Genomic DNA, 13,850 nt, shown 5'->3' on the forward strand with positions numbered 1-13,850 from the left:
GATTTATGACACCTTAATGTCTGCATCTAGATCCCAAGTGTCTAACACCCATATACCAGCTGGGACAGTCTATCATACCTCAAACTGCAGCTGTGACATTCATTAACTGTTCCACTGCCTCAGGGAGCATGAACACAGCACTATGCTCATAGCACGCTAATTAAAAGACTTTAATATTGCAGCTGTATACCAGCCAATTAAGTGCTGTTTCTAGTGTTTAACTTTCGAACATACCCTCATACTCATCAGTTATCAGACGCAACTTTAAAACAGGCCCAAAGTGCTGTTTCACTGCAGACAAAAGTGATGCTTTATGCAGCTTCTTAGTCAGGAATGTTGTGCTGTGTACTTTCACTGTAAGATCACCGTGACACTGTTTGATAGTGCCTAAATCTTCCAAAATATAACAGCTGTGCTGAAAGAAACCTGCACAATTAATAAACTTTACAACTCACTTTTGTCGTGCTTATAGTACAGCAAATTAGCACTTAGTGAAAGTCATAGCCAATTAATACAATTTGTGAAGTTATCTGCTTAAGCAGCCTGAAAATAAGATGGAGCTCTCCATAGTGCTGAAACTTTTTATACAGTTTTAGCACCTGAAGAGTTCAAATAAATTTTTCTTTAATAGAAAATAATACAAAATATGTCTCTTCCCATCCTTGAGAATTCATTAGTGGGTATTTCTTTGCCAAGAGGGCAGTAATCATCTGGTCCTCTTCCAAACTGAGTCTAGCTCACATGCTTTTCATGCATTAGGACTAATTTGCGGAGGTCCCCAAATGTGAAACACCCCCTTCACCCAAAAAACAACAGACCACAGCTGTTTATAATAACTAACACCAGGAGATGGTGCTGGCAAAAAGGATGGGGAATGTCTGGGTATTTACCTGACCCCAATACCGGTAATTAGGTGGCTAAGACCTTTGGCTAATATGTTTTATACAGATCAGTCTGGATATAGATATGAACGTGTTAAAAAGCACACATTTAAAAAATCAAGTAACATTCTTAATTTAGGCAAACATACTTTCTGTTTTGTCCATTGAGGGGCCAATAAATTTAGAGACTGTTGGGTTATACTGCTTCCTACAGGAGGATTGGACACTTGCAAACAACAAATTGTGGACCAGCCCAGTATATCCCCTCCTACTCTCATGGTGTCTTGGTTTTTTTGCAAGGATCCTTTGGAGGATGGATGTCTTCTCTTGGCTCTGCTTTGAAAAGTCTACCCTTTTGTCAGCTACCATTTTCCTTTATTCAAGATTCTTGCTGCATCTCTATTGAGCTGATCTTTATATGCAGCTATCTGGATTGGCATTTCTTCAGCGTGACCTTGGTTTGCCATACCCAGACCCTACAGGGCTGGATGTTGCAAGGCTAGCATGGGATATGGCCTTTGGGCAGTGGATTCTGTATTGTGGCAATTTCCAGAGCAATCTCCATGTCCAGATCTATGACACAGCCTCAGGTATGACTCTATTGCTAAAGACTCACTTTGTCTATTAGGATTGCTGGGCGCTGTTTAAAATTCTCGCTTTCTGTGGGCTTCACCACAGAAGGGATTAATGTTAAGGGATTAAGTGACAACATCATACACTGGATGCAGTGTCGCACACGCATCCAATGTTCTCTTTATCACAATTCAACAAGGAAGCACCTTGCTGTTCCTGATCACAAGTGACATGTGGAACACTCCTCAGTGTGTCTCTGATGGCTGCTTACAGTGCCTTGGTCACCTTCAGCTGCCTGACCCTACTCCTGCTACCCAGCAGCCAGCTACATAAGTATCAGAGGCCTAGCCTTGTACCCTAAGCTATGTTGCATTCTGCCTTACAGTCTGGTTCTAGACAAATGGAGGACAGTCCCGGTGTACCAGGTTGCTCAAGCACACATTCCACTAATAGTTCAGAGCTGTCGGCAGTGTACACTCAGTTCCTGACACCAGCATTCTGGAATTTTGGCCTTTGCTAGAGTCTTTGCCATCCTTGGAGCCTTCCTTAGCTCCACTGGGAATTCACTATAATCAAGCAGGATTTCACATTACCACACTTAATTGCTGACTCTGACTGCAAAGTTCATAGTCGTGTCTTCCATGCCTTACCCTGCAGCATCCATATCTGATCTGCCTACGGCCTTAAAGCTGATTTCCATGTTTCCTGACACTTTAAATAGTGGTGGTCCAGATGAACTATTTCATTTACTAATTGCTGAAGTGTCTCTAAGCACTGTATTTTGCTGCATGTACCTTCAGTTACATACAGTACACAGTGCTGAGTTCCGGCTGTGAGACTTCCTGTCTCACACCCGGAACAATGCAGAGTTGGCCTAAGGGGTGGTCAGCCATTCATAGGCAGCTATGTATTCTATGAATGAATACAAAGCTTCCTCTGATTGGCAAAGAGTGTGACGTCATCAGCCCACCCCTCTGCCTCAGCCAGTAAGAGGAAGCTTTGCATTTAGTTACAGAATATAAACCTGCCTATGAATGGCTGAGCGCTGTTCAGACCAACTCTGAATTTTTCCGAGTATGAGACAGGAAGTCCCTGTCTTACAGCCAGAAACCCACCACTGTGTACTGTATGTAGCTGAAGCCACATACAATACATACAAGGCTGAGAGACACTGCAGCAGTTAGTGAAATAAAACGTTTTAGTAGTTATTTAAAGTGAAAGGAAATTTGGAAAATAGTTTTAACTGCCTATGAGCCCTCAGCTCCCGAAACCTTGTCTGATGCTGAATCTTTTATGTCCTTAAGAGGACTACATCAGAGGAGTTGCTGTCTTTTCCCACCATTCAAAAATTAAAGGAGACCGGTCAAATGGCATGACAAGTCACACCCTATTGCCAGCAATCCCACTGTTCAAATCTTTGCGATACTGCATCGATCTGAAAAAGTAGTTCCTGCACTACTTTTGGCAATTTTGGGTTTGACTTGCATAGACATGAAGCCGCACATATGTCTTTCAATCTGCACCTGAAATTGTGCGATTTCAGATGAACTCACACGATTTTAAAGCCACAGTCAATGTGAACGAGGGCTTAACGCGAGAACAATCTAACATCTTTCACCAGTTTTGCATCTAATCTACTATCAAGTTGTGTTTCCTAGATTGTGCCAGGAAGCTTCTATTCATGTGAGTTATGGCCTTTTTATCAATTTAGGAAGTCATGGAACTCTGGTAAGCCTCCATACATTCATTTTTGGTGACGTTCATTATACTGGTGGAGGATGTACTAATTCATTTGATTTCTCAGTGAAAAATGGGATCATCATGTGGATTTTGAGTTACAAGTGTATATTTTCTCACTTTTATATGTTTTGTATTTTTTTTATGTTAAATAGCTTTGGTATTTCACTAATCTTTGCACCATAATTACTTTGTTTGGCGCAGCAGGGTAAGAGTGCCCACCTTCCTAGCAGAAAAAACCTAGGGCTCAATCTGGGAAGAGACACTCCTTATCAGAGGACATGAAGAGTCTTTTTCCTTACTTCCGGGCCTCAACTTCCAAAGCCAAACCCAACTCCAGCTCCCAGTCCGCCCACAAATAATGGACTTCTCTTCCAGGTCTCCCAAAACCCTATGATAAAGCTTCCTAAACATGAGGGTGCACCCCACTTTCCAATGTGAGGGAACATCTGTTAGCCTTTGCCGATACTTTGGCAACTTGCATCTTGGGTGCAGGAGGTGGTTTCCAGAGGCTACAAGCTAGAATTTTACTTCCAGAGCATTCCCCAGTCTATTATTTTTAACCCGTATGACCGTACAGATTAACAATTCTCCATGTGGCCCTAGCAGATCATCTGGATCAGGGATTATTGCCCCAGTCCCTATGCAGTCCCTATGCTGGAACTGTTCCAGGTGTTCTACTCCAAACTCTTCACCGTTCCCAAAGCAAAAGGAACACCTACTTCATCCTGGACCACAAGTCCCTAAATGTCTTCATATACATCGGCACAATGGCAGCGGTGGGCAAATGGGCGTACCTGTAAGTCCCCTTCAAGAGGCGGGGATAGCAGGAGCACACGTGACCATGCCCGCGGGACTGGTGGACTAGATGTTCACCAGTCTCCCGGCGATCGTGTCAAGGAGCCGCAGAACAGGGAAGTGCCTATGTAAACAAGGCATTTCCCTGTTCTGCCTTGTGTCATGACAGAGATCACTGCTCCCTGTAATCGGGAGCAATGATTGCTGTCATGTGACTGGAAGCCCATACCCCCCACAGTTAGAATCACTCCCTAGGACACACTTAACCCCTTCATCGCCCCCTAGTGGTTAACCCCTTCACTGCCAGTGTCATTTACACAGTAATCAGTGCATTTTTATAGCACTGATCGCTGTATAAATGACAATGGTCCCAAAATAGTGTCAAAAGTGTCCGATGTGTCCACCATAATGTCGCAGTCCCGATAAAAATCGCAGATCGCCGCCATTACTAATAAAAAAAAAAATAATAAAAATGCCATAAAACTATCCCCTATTTTGTAGGCACTACAACTTTTGTGCAAACCAATCAATATATGCTTATTGTGATTTTTTTTACCAAAAATATGTAGAAGAATACATATCAGCCTAAACTGAGGAAAAAAATATTTTTTTATATATTTTTGGGGGATATTTATTACAGCAAAAAGTAAACAATATTGCATTTTTTTCAAAATTGTCGCTCTTTTTTTGTTTATAGTGCAAAAAATAAAAACCACAGAGGTGATCAAATACCACCAAAAAAAAGCTCTATTTGTGGGAAAAAAGGACATCAATTTTGTTTGGGTGCAATGACCGCGCAATTGTCAGTTAAAACGAGGCAGTGCTGAATCACAAAAAGTGCTCTGGTCAGGAAGGGGGTAAAATCTTCCGGGGCTGAAGCGGTTAAGGCCCAGAACTTTCACATGGAATACACTAGGTCTGTCATAGCCTACCTTCATCAAGGATTGGTCAGTAAGTGAGCTTGGAATTTTCCTTGGATTTTTCCTTGACCTTTTTTTAACATATGTTGCCCTTGAATGCTCCTTGCTACAAAGGTTAGTTATAGGTGGGGGCAGTGTCTTGCCTTTTTGTACCTTCATCAGGGAGCCTTTCTGGCCCCCGTGGACATCAAAAACATGTATCTGCTTGTGTCCCTTACATTTGTGACCCTTCCTTTCTTTGTGGGATGATTCCTGATCATCCCACAGAGAAAGGAAGGGATGGCCTTTTTCAAGTGGGCCTGGACCAGCAATCAAGGGCCATGTTTCTGACCACTGGCTTCCATTCTTTGATCAAGAACTTTGCACAGGGTGTCTTCCATGTGGCTCATCTTGTGCATTCAGGTGTGACTCTATGTGATATAAATGTGGTTATCCTGGTGCTCCAGAAATCATTGTTTGGACCAGTCAGGAAAATTTATATTTCACTTATGAAGTTTTGTTCCCTATTGCCACTGAGCTGTCAGTCCTATCCTATAAACATTCCTTTCTGGTCTTACATAAGAATAAGGTAGTGTGGATGCCCAGATCCTCCTTCCTTTCTAGGACAGTTTTGGCCTTGCAGCTCAACCATCACACTGCTCTTCCATTCTTATTTCTGGCTCCAGTTCATCAGAAGGAGATATTCATATATTGCCTGAGTGCACTTGGTGTTGTGTGTGGGTTTACCTCACTATTAGAAAAATTGTTTATTTGTCAATGCTGATTTTCTTTTTGGAGGGGAACCAGCTTCATGTTCCACCATTTCTCAGTGGCTCAGATAAACCATCAATTAAACCTTATGGTTTCACCCTTTCCTGTCAAGGCACACTGTACTAGGTTTGTGAGTGCTTCTTGGGCTTTTTGGCATTAGACAATGGTTTTTCAGCATTGCAAGACTTCCACATTGTCTTCTGTTCGCATACTCTGGAAGTTCTATTAGGTGGATGTTCACACCACATTTGATTCTGGCTTTTGAAATAAAGTCCTTTATGTGGCTCTCTGAGCTACAGGCAAGCCTCAGTTCTGTTGTTTTCTGCATGGACCTGTTAGTTTTCTGTTGCTGTTGCATTGCGTTTGGATGCCCTGACAATCTCTGGATTCCTGTGTCCTTCAATGGATGCAAAAGAAAATGGGATTTTTATACTAATGGTAAAATCCATTTTTTGGAGCATATTGAGGGACACAGGTCCCACCTCTCACTGTGTTTATGAGTGTGCTATCAGTACAGAGTTTCACAAAACTGAGGCATACTGGTAGTACGATGGGTTATACTAGGCTGACCCATATTTTTTTGATTGCCAGTGTCCAGTTCTCCTGTAGGCAGCAGTACAAATCTATACTCTCTAAATTCCTGTGTCCCTCAAGAGACTCCAAGAAATTGATTTCATGGTACGAAAATCCAATTTTTTTTAGGATGTCACATGTCATAGGGGAACTTAATAGTTACATTCAAGGTGCCAGTGGTAGCTGGTGCTCGAAATTTTGGGGTGGGGCAAACAAACCTGGCCCTACCCCCACTCACACTACCCCCCGGCGCTCGCTCGCATTAACCCCCCTCGGCGCTCGGTTGAGCGATCGGGAAGGCGGCGATCCATGGCCTTACCTCATGCGGGAAGGTGCTTGGAGGTGCGGGGAGGAGGTTGCGGAGGGAAGAGCCGAGTTGGGGCCGTTGCTTCTCCTCCTAAAAATCCCTCGCTAATCGGGTCTCAGGACCCGCTTCCTGATTTGCCAGGAGGAGAAGCAGGAAGACATTAGCGAATGTTAATTCGCTAATGTCACACAAGTGGGTGTGCTTCTATTTACGTGCTTCTAAAAAAAAAAAAAACAAATTGAAATCCATGCATCCGGCACCCTGCTTGGAGATTATGGGCCGGGCACATTGATTAGAGTGACGGCGCCCCTGCACCCCTAATGAGCGGACCGCCACTGCAAGGTGCGCATACTGTACGTGTATACCTTTTTATACAAATACATACAAATTTTTAGGTACATGCTTCAATGAGTTGTCTAAATGTCACATTTTTTTCCCATTTATGCAATGAAGCCCAATCTGTGCAGCTGTGATGTTTTTTAAACTCTCCAGAAGCAATAAATATTTTTGTAACATGTTTTTTTATATCCAGAAAGATACTGCCTTTCTCAAATGGGAATAAGTATCATCCATTACATTGTAGACCTATAGCTACAGCTAAACAGTAATTTAGTAGTGTCCATTATTCCTATAAAAGGAATATATCCTGGTAAGGTGCTTATGTCCAGAATGAAAAACTGACATTTCAGAAAGGGGGCAGAGGAGAGGGCAGAAGGAGGGGCACCCATTCTCTCCTCCATCAAGATGACACACATGAGAGAATAAGACAGGACTCATTTAGACGTCTGGCTGGAATCAGACCGTCTCTCAGGGTGAGCCTTTCTGTTCCTTCATTTCTGTCCTTCTCACTGCCAACGCCTGCCAGGGAATTAGCACAGATACCATGCCGGATTTTGCAGGAATCTGGAAAATGAAAAGCAGCGAGAATTTTGATGAACTTCTGAAAGCCCTTGGTAAGACTGGCAGACCACTAATTGTGTAGGATATTATAGCATCTTAATCTTACGCTTAAAGTTTTGCACTCGTATTATATTAATTATCCTTGTCTATTACCTGTCTTTGATTTATACACTGTACCTAGGTAATTAATTGTGATTGCTAACTTTTCAGAGGACTCCAAAGTTACTGCCTTTATTTTGTTTCTTATGAGACCGCACCATAGCTACATCATTTGTACATTTTGTAGATAGATAGATAGATAGATGTGTAAAATGTTTAAGGAATGGAAAGAGGCTCTGTAAATTCAATAATCATTTTGTTAATGAGAAAGATGTTACTTATAGAAATGTACTTTCTTCTAACAGGCTAACATCTACAGGTGGGGATCCAGACAGGTTTAGTATTATTGCAAATGTATTTATGGGTTGGTTATTTGCCAAAAGAAAAGTAAAGTAAGAGAATTATATGAAAAGCATATAGGTTATATGTATAAAGCAGTGACTGTGACATACACCAATCATTCATTGCAATTGTATCTTTTTGGTACATGTGTTTTAAATTACAGTGATTGATTCACATGCAGTGAATATTTAGTAAATGCCACATCTACTACTTATAAAAAATACTATAAGTGTTAAAGGGGTGTAATGTATAGTAACACCAAGGAATTCCTCTTCCAGGCAGCATATACATTAAAATGATACATAAACTTCAAAGAAAGAAGGTATTTGGTAAAGTGAATTGGTTTTGCTCCAAACAAAAGTCCCTGTTTTATATTCCCCTGTGTACGTGTAGTAGTTTGGAATAGAGGTGCATTTCACCAACAGAAAAAATAACTCTTTGGTTATTTGAGTTTATGTGATGTGAAAATGAGTACATGGATTATTTTTGGGGGGTGGGGGCAAATATGTAACATAGCAATGTCTGAAAAAATGAAAAAGACTCACCCTAAAAGTCATGCTTTGATTCTTAAAATAGCAATATAAATATATTTTATGACCCAAGATCCAATAAACATTGGTGATATAAACGCTGAATCAAAATTTTTAAACCCAAAATATAGACTGAAACAATGTAATGTGATTAAAATATACATACCTTTTCTTAAACGCATAAAACAATAAATCAGTGAAAACAACTGATTTAGCTGTCATTCTGAATCTTTTATAAACCACTGGATGTATAAGCAACAATTCAAGCTTGTGGCTTTGGTTAACACGGCATACCGATGCCTTAAGATTGTTTCTTGTGTTTTATATTATTGGCGCATTTATTGGCTATTACATATGTTCTTAGAGATGCATTATATATATTTTCACTAAGATGAAACACATGCTCCACAAGATCAGTTTTAAAAAAAATTAGATCTCAATGATTTTTTGACGTCTGCTAGTTTGTGCTCTATACAAGTCAACAAAAAACATCTCTACAAACCTATTTTTAGACGCAGGTCTCTTGGTATTGTGTCTCTAATGCTTTAAAATATTTATCAATAGCAGAAGATTGCAGTTTTACCCTATCCTGTAGATGTTGGGTGGTTAAGAAAAGTTATTTGGAGAGTTTAATTGGTTCCCACGTTAAAAAATTTGGACCACAGAAAATGGATTGGTATAGGCAACTTCTATAATTACTGGGTTTTTGCTAAAAATGTTCTACATTAACTCCACCCACCACAATCAGAGTTTTTTTCAGCTTTTGGAATTGATTGAATATCATCTTTCTAATGAATTACTCTGAGGTGGTTAATGTCTAAAATATACATTTAAAATTGGGTGAAATAAGCTTAAATTGTATTTAAACCCCAAACCATAAATTTTATATAATGCAGGTTTCCAGTCATTAGATGTGGTTGCATTTTTCTTTTTTAGGCTTTTTTATTGTATTTTTTATTTCACTTTGTAATCCTACAAGTAACACTTAAAACCGCTCTCATGTCTATACTCATTTATTTATTATATCTATGGTGGCAGCCATGGTTGTCATACAACTGTACTTCAAACATGTCTGATTTTGTTCATATCATTACATTATGGATAGATAGGACTAGCAGTTTACAAAATAAAATGTGCTTTCTTTTAAACTCACAGGAAGTGACAAGAACATTGAATTTCAGACAAGATCAACAGACATTTTCTGTACTTGCTGAAAGTGTTCACAGTCTGAGAAATAAAACAAATGCAACCACCACATCTAAGAATTGTTTAGCTGCAATAGATTACATTTTTGATTTTAGGTTCAGATACACATTAAAGGAAGCCTTAAAGCGATTGTAAACCGCACTTTTTTTTAAAAACCCTGCAAGACAATGGCATATTGTGCTAGTATGCATTGCATACTAGCACATTATGAAATACTTACCTTAGAATGAAGCCCTCCAGTGTCGCACTGTCACTGCTGACAGGGCTTTTATCTTCACCTGGATTTCCTTCTGGGTTCAAGTGCTCTGACCGTCTGATTGGCCGAGCCATGATAACATCATTTCCGCACGGTCGCGGCGTGAAGCTCTGAAGGGATGACATAGATATGTGATGTTACTGGGTGCATGCAGTGTGAATAGCTCCTAAACAGTGCAAGTTTAGGAGATATTCCCTGTACCTACAGGTAAGCCTTATTATAGGCTTACCTATAAGTACAAGTCAAAAAGGTAGAAGAAGAAGACTTTACTACCACTTTAACATGAACTTTCAATATTTTCTGATTCACTGACCCAGAACAAAAATGGCTGTAATTATGTACATTATAATGGGATTGTGTATGGCTATTATGTTGTGTACTGCTGAAACTATTATCTGTAATTAAGAAGTTTGGCTGTAAGTATGGGAGGAGCCCTGAACTAGACCAAATATTTAGTCTAGTTCTATAAAAGGTCATTAGTTGCATAGGACCATTTAAACCTCAAAATGGATGATAATTATTCATTGGGTCTTTTCTCAATTAATTCAACAACACAGGTGTGAATGCTATGCTCAGGAAAGTGGCAGTGGCCGCAGCTTCTAAACCTCACGTTGAGATCCGTCAGAATGGAGACCAGTTTTATATTAAGACATCTACCACGGTTAGAACTACAGAGATCCAGTTTACAGTTGGAGAAGAGTTTGATGAGGAGACTGTGGATGGCAGAAAATGCAAGGTAGTTCTTCTTTATATATTAATCTGCCATGACACTGTGATCCCATTTTTGTGAGAGATGGCTTAGCCAAATGTGTTTAGGACACTTTCAATGTGTCTAACTTATCAAGTGAAAGGTATATTTATATATCAATTTATACAGATTACAATTTCACAACTCCAATCCTTAAGTACAACACTTATGTGATTTTGTAAATCAGTATTAAATATTCATAATACTAGTAATTTTCACTGAGAGACCTAGTTGAGGCACCAGAGGAATGACACTGAAAAACAACAATTTAAATTTACATTCTTCTAAGGTGATCTTGCAATCAAAAAGGGAGGATAAGTACAGCGCTGCCCCAATGATGTTAAAAAGATAGTTACACAATAAGCGGCTAACACGCCTCTAAGACATAGATAGAAGTAAATTAATCAGAAAATATATAGTGTAGCGCTATGCGTATAAATAATAATACAAAATTAAGCTCGAGCTATCTCTCAATGGCCGGCACATAGACAAGAAGTATTTCAAAGTTAGATAAAGAGTGACTCAATACAAAAAGTGCACTATATATTACAAAATGACATGTAAAATATAATAATTACAATACACCAGTGAAGTGTGAAGACAAGACCAAATAATGGATAAAAAATCAACCAAAAAAGTCCAAAATATTTAGAAAGTGTATTCCTGATGGGAATCGAAAACCACCACCAACAGTCTCTGAGGGTTAACTGGTGAAGATAAAAAATTGGAAAGCTTCTGGTAGGTGAAAGGGTAAAACATCAAGTGAAATGAGACGTCTGGATATATGATAGAACCATCACCAGGGCATCTGAGGAGGCTTACCGGAAGCAGGGGACTTAAAAAGACATACGTCTTACAAGTCTCAAAAAGCTTATTTAGCCGCTAGGGCTGGCAAGATGGAACATCGGGTATCCACAACTTCAAATAGGGGGAAGGGAAGATCTGTCACAGCTTCAACCGTCCAAACTTAAGCCGCGTTACATGATGCTCCAGCCCACAGCCTTTTCCTCTTCTGTTTACTTACTTGTTGGGTCCTTCTTCAGGGATGGTTGAGGGACTTGCACTGGGCTTTAACAAATTTTTCAAAACAAAAAGAAGTGCACACTCCAAATTATAATCTCATAGTCGTGGCTCTCTTTGGGCTCTCCAAGTGATTAATGTCAATGTTGATGCATGTTCATAGCGGGGTCACTGGAGGACCCCAGAATCACAAGGAAAATGTTCCTTTGCTTCCTGTTCTAACAGGAAGCAAAGGAACATTTTCCTTGTGTCACTGGAGGACCCCAGAATCACAAGGAAAATGTTCCTTTGCTTCCTGTTCTAACAGGAAGCAAAGGAACATTTTCCTTGTGATTCTGGGGTCCTCCAGTGACCCCGCTATGAACATGCATCAACATTGACATTAATCACTTGGAGAGCCCAAAGAGAGCCACGACTATGAGATTATAATTTGGAGTGTGCACTTCTTTTTGTTTTGAAAAATTTGTTAAAGCCCAGTGCAAGTCCCTCAACCATCCCTGAAGAAGGACCCAACAAGTAAGTAAACAGAAGAGGAAAAGGCTGTGGGCTGGAGCATCATGTAACGCGGCTTAAGTTTGGACGGTTGAAGCTGTGACAGATCTTCCCTTCCCCCCTATTTGAAGTTGTGGATACCCGATGTTCCATCTTGCCAGCCCTGGCAGCTAAATAAGCTTTTTGAGACTTGTAAGACGTATGTCTTTTCAAGTCCCCTGCTTCCGGTAAGCCTCCTCAGATGCCCTGGTGATGGTTCTATCATATATCCAGACGTCTCATTTCACTTGATGTTTTACCCTTTCACCTACCAGAAGCTTTCCAATTTTTTATCTTCACCAGTTAACCCTCAGAGACTGTTGGTGGTGGTTTTCGATTCCCATCAGGAATACACTTTCTAAATATTTTGGACTTTTTTGGTTGATTTTTTTATCCATTATTTGGTCTTGTCTTCACACTTCACTGGTGTATTGTAATTATTATATTTTACATGTCATTTTGTAATATATAGTGCACTTTTTGTATTGAGTCACTCTTTATCTAACTTTGAAATACTTCTTGTCTATGTGCCGGCCATTGAGAGATAGCTCGAGCTTAATTTTGTATTATTATTTATACGCATAGCGCTACACTATATATTTTCTAAGGTGAACTTGCAGCCCAAACTTTTTTTTTAAAATATTGGATAGCATGAGGAAGGGGTAAAACCTCTGTCACAGTTTTCCATGTGCCCCTGTGAAAGTGCCCCTTACTTCCTTTCCCAGGACATAGGGTACAGGAAATCTCCCTGCAGAGATAGCCATTAAATCCTGATAGAGCTTTCAATTATTCCACACTGTATATTACATATTATTGTAAATTTCCCCTGTGTAGTGTGGGCCGTATCAGTTTCCGTACTCTGCTCTATTATATCCGTACCTTCCACTGATAGTAATTGCTGGCGAGGTCCCGGTGCTTGGAGAGTCTGTGAACCATAAAACACTGGAGATAAATGAGAGAGTATCGCTGTACCTGTTGGATATATCCCTGACCATCTGTTTAAAGTGTAAGTAAACCCCCCTATCATTTGCAGCCAAGGAAGCTGCCATACTTGCCCCTGTTTAATCTACAACTGCCATGATGCTGCACATGTGATCAGTTATTATACCAGCCATTGGATGGTTTGACAGTTTGGTTGAGAGCACAACCAATGGGAGTGTTACATTTCCGGCATGTGCCAGAAATGAAACTGTTTTATGCATGGGTTTACTTCCACTTTAAAGAACCAGAGAGATTAAGGCACAATACAGGCTTCCAATTTACCAGTTTCTGGTAAGAGCATATATTGGAAGGTGGTGGTGGATTATGAATCAGAAATGTTTTAGATTGCAGATTTTTGTTCAGCACGGTGGATTAACATATGAAGAATGCACATTGGGACTTTTTGTATATATATATATATATATATATATATATATATATATGTATGTGTATATATATATATATATATATATATATATATATATATATATATATATATATATATATATGTATATATATGTATATAGATATATATGGATATAGATATTGTTAAGCACAATTGTTTATTGATGTGAATCATTAAGTTTGTAATTATATTTGATGGTATATTTGACTTTTCTGATATCTTTTGATTTGTTAGGCACCAAAGGGTAAGCACAGTTATCTATTGTATGTATGTGTGTATATATATATATATA

At 39.6% G+C, this 13,850-nt stretch overlaps 1 protein-coding gene across 2 annotated transcripts in view; it reads left to right on the forward strand.

Moving 5' to 3' along the window:
• Positions 1 to 7,175: 7,175 nt before the first annotated feature.
• CRABP1 (cellular retinoic acid binding protein 1) overlaps positions 7,176 to 13,850 on the forward strand; it is a 43,109-nt gene continuing 36,434 nt past the window's right edge. The window contains exons 1-2 of one of the 2 annotated variants that reach the window (XM_073619174.1): positions 7,176 to 7,492; positions 10,430 to 10,608. In XM_073619174.1, coding sequence (XP_073475275.1) covers positions 7,423 to 7,492; positions 10,430 to 10,608 — 249 coding nt within the window. In that variant the 5' untranslated portion in view covers positions 7,176 to 7,422. The remainder of the gene's footprint in view (positions 7,493 to 10,429; positions 10,609 to 13,850) is intronic. The other variant, XM_073619175.1, reaches the window with a different exon arrangement.

This window comes from Aquarana catesbeiana, linkage group LG03 (assembly GCF_042186555.1).
Source record: "Aquarana catesbeiana isolate 2022-GZ linkage group LG03, ASM4218655v1, whole genome shotgun sequence".
In the NCBI taxonomy this organism is placed as follows: Eukaryota; Metazoa; Chordata; class Amphibia; order Anura; family Ranidae; genus Aquarana; species Aquarana catesbeiana.